At 39.4% G+C, this 9743-nt stretch overlaps 1 protein-coding gene across 2 annotated transcripts in view; it reads right to left on the reverse strand.

Moving 5' to 3' along the window:
* LOC107094832 (poly(rC)-binding protein 2-like) overlaps window positions 1-8932 on the reverse strand; it is a 10773-nt gene extending 1841 nt beyond the window's left edge. The window contains exons 1-12 of one of the 2 annotated variants that reach the window (XM_015390692.1): window positions 8751-8932; window positions 7885-8020; window positions 5280-5303; window positions 5158-5190; window positions 4918-5034; window positions 2528-2659; window positions 2307-2435; window positions 2159-2233; window positions 1946-1987; window positions 752-824; window positions 617-672; window positions 318-487 (exon numbers count right to left, since the gene is read on the reverse strand). In XM_015390692.1, the coding sequence (XP_015246178.1) occupies window positions 318-487; window positions 617-672; window positions 752-824; window positions 1946-1987; window positions 2159-2233; window positions 2307-2435; window positions 2528-2659; window positions 4918-5034; window positions 5158-5190; window positions 5280-5303; window positions 7885-7953 (920 nt within the window). In that variant the 5' untranslated portion in view covers window positions 7954-8020; window positions 8751-8932. Of the gene's footprint in view, window positions 1-317; window positions 488-616; window positions 673-751; window positions 825-1927; window positions 1988-2158; window positions 2234-2306; window positions 2436-2527; window positions 2660-4917; window positions 5035-5157; window positions 5191-5279; window positions 5304-7884; window positions 8021-8750 lie in introns of both variants that reach the window. The other variant, XM_015390691.1, reaches the window with a different exon arrangement.
* Window positions 8933-9743: the final 811 nt, after the last annotated feature.

Below are 9743 nucleotides of genomic sequence, written 5' to 3' on the forward strand. Positions count from 1 at the left end.
GATCCATTTTTGTATATAAATCATAAAAAAATATACCAAGTAAAGAAGATAACAGGATTCTGTAGCTATGGCCTTAGTAAAGGCTAAAGACAGTGCTGGCAGTAGCTGCACCAAAATATTAAGTTCACACTAGATTAAGGCCAGAGTTATTTTTAATAAACCTTGTGTTTTCCTTAGCTTGTCTCAGATTCCTGACTAACATGAACAGGAAAATGAAAACCAATAAAATCAGATTAAATGGTTATAAATTCAGCGGAATGAATCCATTCCTGCTACAGTAACAGACATGCTCCAATAGCTTGGAGCTTCTCCCTTACCGAGCGTTGATCAGGTACTCCGCCAGGCTGATGCTGGCGTGGGAACCAGTGATGGTGACCTGTCTGTCAGTCGAGCCCTCCACTGGGTTGGCAATTTTTATCTGGGCCCCTGACATCTGACGGATCTCGTTGATCTTTGCACCCTGACGGCCTATAATGCAGCCGATAAGCTGACAATGAAGAAACAGAATGTTTTACTTCCATAAAGAAATTCCTTTGTTCAATAATGGGAGATGAGTTCTGCAGGTGAAACTGACAAAATAAAGAAAATTTAGGACTTAGCGTTAAGAGCGACTTACATCATTTGGAATGGTCAGCTCATGAGAGCCAGTTTGTGCAGAGGCATCCATCCCAGCTTTAAGAGAGAGCAAACGGAATAAGAGGAAATGTGGGAGGAAAAAAAAAAAAAAAAGGTAGAAAACCGATCCACCTACCCTGGAAGCCCTGGTTTCCATGTGCAATGGGGAAGGGGGTCTGCTGCATGGCCAGCTGGTGAAGTTTAGTGAGCTGTTAAAAGAATTGCAAAACAAAACCAGAAACGGAGAAAAACAGACCATAAGCAAAAAGTTAAATAATCATTGTATGAAATCTTGCATGTACTTAAAAATGACAATGACCAGAAATTGTGAAATGAATCCATGATTAATTCTAGCTCTAAAAATAATTGATTTGTATTCCATCGTCTTAGAACTTACAGTTTCTTACAAAAGTATTCACACCTTTAAACAGTTTCACATTTTGTCACAGCACACCACAATCCTCCTTGTTGATTCATGGGAGTTTTATGATAACTAAACACATGGTAGGTAGGAGGACAGCAAGGTTTTTAATACTTTTTCCAAACAAGAGTCTAAAATATGTACTGTGGATTTCCGTTCCCTTTCCTTTAAAAAGCCACCTATATAGTAGGTTTAGCTAATCTGTAAAGACTTCTGAATCTTTAGTTAACAAAATAAGATGATGGACAGCGCAGGAGGAAAGTTAAAAAGGAAATTAAAAGCAATTTCTCAGAGCACTACTCCATATCACAACTACAAATCTACAAAAACAAAGCTGCAAAGAGCCAACTAACAGCCTGAGATATGTGCCTCTACCAGCGACTTTCATATTTTGTGAGGAGTGTGCTTCTCAGGTGCGTTGCTCTGTTCAAACTGCTGCCCAACCAAAGGTCACTCTAGGTCAAGCTGTGTGAAAACATTTCAGAAAAACTCAGGGAGAAAGTCTGGTCGTCTATGATGGTTGAGAAACTGCACAGGTAAATTCATTAGATCAATAGAGCACAAATACAGACAATTATTAGAGAAACCTTTTTTAGAAAGCACTAAAATATTTTACATTAAAAAAAATTAATAAATAAAGACAGAGTGGAGTTTCATTTCCATTTCCACTCGGATTCAAAGTGTTGGTACTATAGTTCTGTAACCCAAAGTAAGAATTATCGAAGTTTGTGGTTTTTAAGTGACTGAATGTAGAAAGCTTTGAGGATATGAACACTTTTGCAGGCCAGTGTTTATGGAGATGTTGATCCAGAATGGGTGGCAAAAAAAGAAATGGAAGAGGGTGGCATGGCTTCCCAGGAGCAAAGTTTTTAAATACATTGGATCACTTACAGAGGGCCCTTCACTTACATCAGGCTGTGGAATGGCGTGCTGCCCTTGGACAGCGTATGCCTGCAAGCAGAGAACAGCAGTTAGGAGGAGGGAGTGGTGCCTATTTCCATCAGCACCCAGTCCTTAGTGTACTATGAGAACAAAGCAAGGCCTGCCACACCCACCACAGCAGATACTAAGGTGGAGACCAGCTACATTTCAAAGAACCACCATTAAAACAATGCTGCTCACCTGACCACCTGCAAATATGACAGGAGAGCCTGAGGGTTTGGGCCTGTATGGGATGGTTACTCCTTTCGGTGGAGACTGAGGAAACAAAAACATCTCTTGATTTTTCCAAAGTCATTAACAGCATCAGCCTGACAATCAAGATTTATACCTCGAGCATGACGACGCAGATCTGCTTGACACACTCGATGATGGACTGTGGAGTCCCTGCAATGGTGATGGCACGTTCTGTTGAGTTGGGCAGCATGTCCCCTGCTACTTGTACCTGAGCTCCTGCCGACTGCAGGAACACAAACCAGTCAGGAAATGTCCGGCACGAGGCGGCGCCCCAAATCAAACATTTTAGATGATGGCGGATTAAGAGAAACCAACCTCGCGGATTTCTTTGATCTTACAGCCACCCTTGCCGATGAGTGAGCCACACTGACTGGCAGGCACGACGAGGCGCATGGTTACTGGCGGTTTGCTGGTGGCCGTGCTGTTTGTCATGGAGGTGCTGATGTCCTGCAGGAAAAGTGGCACGAAATTAATTGGAAAACCTCAAAGCTTCAGTGTCGTTACTTTTGCAGTTAAAGACTTGTGTTGTAAAAATTCTTCAATGGCAAATAGAGTTCATCGTTTTTTTCTTTGGCCTCACTGTTGCAATTTCTACCTCTCCTGGAAACCCAGGGAATTATTTTGTCATTATATAGGAAAGGTTTTGCTGAGTTTACACAACTAAAATAGAAATAGGCTAAATGTATTGATTTTAACTAGAGTTGATACTTGAGGTCTTTTCAGGTGCTTCATATGCCCTATAAACGTAGAACGATCTGCAAACCATTTAGATTTTTGTTATTCAGAAACACAAAAAATAAAAAAATAAAAAAATCTAGATTTAAGAAGCTGGTGAATGCTCTGATGTAATCAGTTTCTCTAGCCTCAGAATTTTAAATTAAGATTTTCTTTTACATTAGTTACACGTAGGTGGGCATTTATTGTATCTTTCATTGTTTTGTTTTTTGATAAATTTCTATTCATGATAACAATTTGGCTTTCTCGATTTAATAAATTACAATTGGTGATGAAGAAATGGTTTTAAACAAAAAATGTAGATTATTTTTTTCTTCCAATGGGGCATTGTTAAAAATGATAAAATGTGGTTAAGATGGGATGTTTAGTGTTATACATCACACCTTTTTATGTGACCGTATCCTTAAGAAGCCCGTTTCTAATTTGGATATTCTTTCAAGAGTAGTGTTTTAATTTGGGGCTATGATTGCTGTGGCATGCATATAAAAAAAAAATAAGTGTTTTTATCATTAAAATGATGGTAAGGCTAAATAATGTGATAAAGTTTTAAGGCCACACGGTCCAGTCCTAGTTAAAGGTCAGCATGTGGCACAGTAATGGATCCTACACCTCACATGTGGAGGCTGTCTCTGTACAGCCATTCAGGCCTGCTGCGGTCAAATCCTAAACATGGAAATTTTCTGCTTGTTCCTCGTCTGTGGAAAAAAAAACAATGTATAAAGCACTGATAAGCAGAAAAGCCTATATTTGATAGAAGTTAAAAGAGAAATTAGGAGTTGTATTCTGAAACAACACTCGGAAAAAATAGGTGGAATAGGTCAGGAATATTTTTAAAGCAATTTCTAAAATAATATTTGATTTCAAGGCAACATGGGGTACCAACTTTAAAAGTTGCTGCTAATGTTTGAAACTACCCATCTCTAACACATCACCCTATAGTTTATCACACAGAGCCTCATGCAAGAAGCATCCATATGCTTTAATTTGTTCTTAAATTGTTTCAGCTTTTTTCAATCACATTTGAAATCTGTTTTACATGATGCATTCTGCAGCAACAACAAAAAACAAGCGAAAAGCTCTGATGGACTGAGAAGGGTGGCTTTTTGTTTTCAGCAAATGCAGACACTTGTAACACAAGGTACATATTGTTTTTGTTCATCCAGAAAGGACCACAGAGAGGTTTCATTTCTGCTTGAGAGCTCAATTGAGTTCAAGCAGATGTGATTATCCATCTGGCAAATGTCCCCGGTCTTTTAAAAGAATCCAGTACAGTAACACGGGATAGCGAGTGTTACATTTTCAGTTTTATGGGGGGGTTGATTGGATTTGATCTCTCCCTGATGAATGCGTGCATGTGACGCAGTGGACACTCACCTACACCAGTGTTATTCCTAGCATGTAGCTAGTGGTTAGTGTAAATAAAAAAAGATTAACGTGTTGTGCTAAATTGGTAGCCAGTGCCTGCGTGAATCACATTTCATGTAGTGGAAGAGTGCAGATCCTCCCGTTGCGAAAAGACGAATCTCTTCTCTGCATACTTTGCAGTTTTTGCTCCATGTTTGAGCCACGGTCTATATTTCATATTTTACAGCTACAGTTGATTAAAACGACATCTTCCAAACATAGTCGTGTGACGTTCTGTCCGCCTGGGAGCTACGTCGTCATGACAACAGAAAAGCATGGCACTAACATGAAAACTCCCCATCTTTAATAAGCAGTATATTAAGTGAGCTTTTCATTTGTTGCAAAACAATTAGAAGCACCAGACCCCAAATTTGTGCATTTTTTTAAACCTTAAAAACAATATCAAAATTCATAAATGTTTAAGGATTTTAAGCACCTATACAAACCATGGTTCAAGGAAGTTTAGCTCTTCTTTTTAAGTTCATTTAAGCTCAACCTTTCTGCTTACAACACTTAAGTAAACGTAAGCTGCATCAACTTTAGGAGATGCAATGAGCAGTTTTTACCTCCTCCAGTTTCTCAATTATCATAGAAAAGGCTTTAAAAATGGAGGTGGTGGGTCCTGCGAGGGTTATGATCCTCTCTGGACAGTTTCCCTCTGAGATATTGATGCGAGCACCACTCTGAAGACAAAAAAGTTCAGACACACACACAAAAAAAATTATTTTTATGTCACGTGATGCATGGAACAACTGCAAAGGGGTCATTAGCATGTTTCTTTTTTCGGGGAAGATTAAAGTTTTTACCTCTTCTCTCATTTTCTTCACCGACTCTCCTTTCTGTAGAGAAACAACAGATTTGAGTATTTACAAAACACACCCAGGGAACAGAAGCAGATAACATCTTTCCAACAGCAGAAACGTCTTACCTTGCCGATTATGCTTCCAACCTCCTGCAAAAAATGAACAAAATTCAAGAAAACAGATTAGAATTTTTTTGCATGTAGCTTTCAGTAGCAGGCTGAGCTTCAGGGGAAGGAGGTTTCTATAAAACCATAAAAATTGAGCTTCACAGAATACGTAAACAGTAGCATGTAAACTTCAAAGCTTGATGAGATGGATACAAAAAAGAGATACTCCAGAATATAGCTGCTGAACACCTTGGAATACTAATATTTAAAACATATTTCAAATTTGAACTGTTCTTAAGAGAGATGAAGGGTCTGTACATGCACTGTAAAAATGACATAGAAAAAAAAAAAAAAGGGTTTTTGCAAGAAGAAAAGCAGACTGCAGATTGAGTTAATTTATCCTTCCAAATAATGCAAAGCTTCACGTTCACTTAGACTCTGGAGTTGAGAGTAGCGCCTGACTGCTTGTGTAGGAGTCCTCGCAGCCCTTCTGTCAGGCCCACCTGTTCCTTCCCTCCTACAGCACAAGGCAAAGGGCATTTTGGTCTGTACTTTTTCCTCTGTGGACAAGGGATCGATATGTATGGTGGGAGCCCTGCTCCAGCCTTTCCTTGTCTGCTTTTAAAGTCCAAATAATAAGAGCTACAGTTAGACTCCAAATTTAACTGCCAACTCTTGCCTAGCCAAGTTGAATAAATGTATTTACCGCACACATTGAATTGTTTTAGATATTACGTTTCTTTCAAGGATTTCGATAAATGAAAATTTCAAGTAATTTCACAAAAACTGTTTGTGTAGGACGAATTAGATGACAGAAAATGAAACTGAGTCTTGAAAGCACAGAACAGTTTTCTATGATCGGGTTTGTCTGGATGTGTACATGGACAGTTTATGTACTACAGGAACTGCCGGTTTCAAATATTGTTGTTGCAAATTCCACCTTCTTTGAAGTCGTCATGTTTAATAAGCAGAGCTTGTAGTTCTTGTTTATAAATTACACCTGCTGCATGTGATCAAACAGGATCTATAAGGAAACAACCAGAGAAAGGATTTCCATTTAAATCTTTTCTTTCAAAAGTAAGGTCAGAAGTGTGGTTTAAGTCTGGGAATATTTGCTTTGCCCTCACTTCTTAACCAAGGTTACCTTTTCTAATTTTTGTTTGTATTCTTAAATAGTTTTCAGCAATCAGTTCAAACAGCACAATATTAGGATCTCTTTGATAGAAGTTGATTATTTTCCTAAATTATGGGAAGCAGATAAAAAAAAAAGTTGAATTCTCAGGAATAGGCCAACCAACTCCAAAACAACACTTACTGGTATAGTTCATTAGAAGGGCTGCTTAGATCAGACCTAGCAGAACATAGGAGTTTACTTTCAATTTAATGAAATTAACGCCCTGTTCATGCAAATGGTTCTTTAGAAGACCACTCAAACTCCTAATAAAACTTTAGGTCAAAGCACTCTACAGTACTTAAGGGTAATGTTAGGATAGTTATCATTGAAGATGTGTGAGTTTATTACACCCTGGTAGGGGCTGCCTGTTGCGCATCAGAACTGACGTTTGAAAGAGTTTGTTAAAGATAGGCTCTGTGTTTGCACCATGATGCTCTCTCTCCGGTTCTTTTCCCTGAAAATAGATCACTCGGGACAAACTCTTTAAATAACACTTCATAACAAATGTATTAAATAACCAGGAGACATGACGACAGATTCTGAGAGAAATTGCAGTCTTACTCAGATCGGAGAAATTGCTTAGAATATACAGAAGGCAGCTGCTCACCTCCGGGCTCACCTCTCAGTGGCCCAGATTCACCGTTACAGAATCATTTTATACAATTTCAGTCTGCCACTTCATCTTATTTTACATCATACACGTTAGCAGATAATTAGACATCCATGGCTCCAGTCTTATCAAAATATAACACTTAGTTCTAAGCTGAAGGACACCGCTCCCATTCCTTTTCCAAATCTTTGCCACATACAAAATGAAGATTATATCTATAAATGTATATTGAGACAGAGGAACTGTCCTAATTAGTTTAAAACGTCAGTTCTGACACGCAACAGGCAGCCCATACCAGGTTGTAATAAACTCACATCTTCAATGATAATTATCCTAAAGGTAAAATGCCATAGATGTGAGATGGAAGCACTTACTACAGGATGTAAAAGCCTCATTTATTTTCTTCTTCAATTTCTGATAAATCGCAACAACAGAAATGTTTAAATAAAACAGAGGAACAGCTCAAAGTATTTAGAAAGGGAATGGCAGTTAAAGAAACGAGTGAAGAGTGCGATTAATGGATGGATGCAGGGATGGGTAGTTAAAGGAATTGTTAAGTGGCTGGTTAAACAGACAGGGGGGTGTAAACATAGCTAAACAAACAGAGGGGGAATGGATAGTATTGCCGTTTACAGCTGCCAGATTGATGGAGAAACAGACAGATAAATGGCAGAGGTGCATAAAAGAATTGTAGGCAAGAAATATTATTGGTTTGATGAATAAAGACAGCCATTAAGTGCATTAAGATTAAACACAATCAGATGAGATCTGCAAAGTATTCACACTAAAATCCATATAATTTATCTTAATATGTGATTGGAGGGATCTGTCTCACTCACCTTCCCATGCATGAGTAACCTGATGGTTAAGGTAACATTTAGTCCTCCTTCTACCAGACTGGAGTCCATTGCAGTCGTTTAATCCAAACACACCACACTTGGCAACAAAGTAGGTTTTTGGTGACTTGCTGAAAGTCTACAGAAGGGATGAAGATGAAGAGAGAGAAGTGTGGTTACTGAAACAGTGAGAACACCTGAGTGTGAAGCAGTGGTTTCAGGAAAGCTGCTGTTACAGCAGATCAATGGACTGAAACAAGCAGTTCACATTTTACCAGGCGATTGTTCCACTTCGGATAAACAGTGATTCATGTCGGACTGGCCAGTGTCCACTCATTCTCACTGACACAATGACCCACTGTGTCCCTGTGGCCGCGTCTATTTCCTGACACTGACCTGCTGTGACGATTTAACTTTTACATTTACTATTATCTACATATATGCAGTATATAAAACATAACCCAGACCTGCAGCTACTCATAGAAAGCGAACACGTATAAAGTGAAGGAATGTGTTAATAACCTCCGTGTTGCGAACAGGCATCGCGCAAAGTGGTACAGGAAGGCTAAATTAGCGCCGAAGCGGGTCTATCCTGACTTGCTGAAAATATTGCCTACTAACAACACAATTACGCTACACGAATTGAAAAAAATACATGCTACATGCTTAGGATATTCCGGAAAAGTGGCAAGTTTGCACCAACTCTTCGGAAACCATCAATTTTGACACACAGTTCGGTAATTTTCCATGCTCAGCATGCTAGCATTAGCATAGTCCGATCCGGGATGTAGCCGTATCCCGCGGCCTGCGGATCGCGTTGGGTTCTCGCTGCCCTTCAATCCGAAAGGAAAGAAAACACAAAGTCTTACCCGAACCGTCCCTTGAAGTGTGTCCAGGGGGTGGATAGGGTGACAAGGGTGGAAGGGGAGAGGTTTGGGAGGGAGTTTTAAGAGGACTCGGGGAAGAGGGAAGAGACGCCGCTGTTTGATCGGACTCCACTCTTCTCTTCTGCTGTGCACAAAAGACAAAACAACTTTGACCCCGCCACCGTCCCGCCCCTCTGCTGGGTCACTACCGCCCACAGGAGGGTCTGCCCCATCATCCACTGAGCGATGGATGGACAAAACTATTTAGACTGAATCAGAGCATTCTGCTAGAAACGGTTTGTTAGAAAGATACAAAAGGTGTGATTTTAAAAACACTGCAAAACGCATCTATGGGCCGATGATGTCATTCATTCAGCCTGTTAATGTAAATGATTTACATGACTTCAAATGACGCGAGCTCAATCACATTTTTATTGTTATTATTGTTTTTAGGACTGATCAATGAAGCGCTGAGATTAAACATCAGTAAAATGTATAGAGTTCAAAGTAGGATTTCTGTATGTTACTGACAATGACATGTTAGGGTGTGAATCTGCTGCCATTTCCTGAATCTTAACCTGCATTGCCTGCTGATTGTGGTCAGAGGGCATGGTGGAGCCTATGGCAGCCTATGGCTTTTGGCAGTGTTCCCCAGGGCAGCAGTGGTTACATGCTAGCTTGCCACCAACAGTGTATGAATGCCTGGGTAAATGACAATGTATTGTAAATGCTTTAAAGGCCTCTGACTTGAAAAGCCGCTTTATAAAAACAGGCCATTTATACAGAAGACAATTAGGGCCACTGAGAAAATAAAAATTGATTTGAATAACTTATTTTTTAGATTTTATTTCGGTATAATATGAGAAAAAGGTCAGAATTGTCTCAGAATTCTGAGTGTTTTCTCAGAATTCTGACTTTAATCTGAGGATTCTAACTTTTTTCTCAGAATTCAAACTTTTTTTTCTCAGAATTCTGACCTTAATCTCAGAATTCCGA

This window comes from Cyprinodon variegatus, unplaced genomic scaffold (assembly GCF_000732505.1).
Source record: "Cyprinodon variegatus isolate N-32 unplaced genomic scaffold, C_variegatus-1.0 Scaffold508, whole genome shotgun sequence".
Taxonomy (NCBI): domain Eukaryota; kingdom Metazoa; phylum Chordata; class Actinopteri; order Cyprinodontiformes; family Cyprinodontidae; genus Cyprinodon; species Cyprinodon variegatus.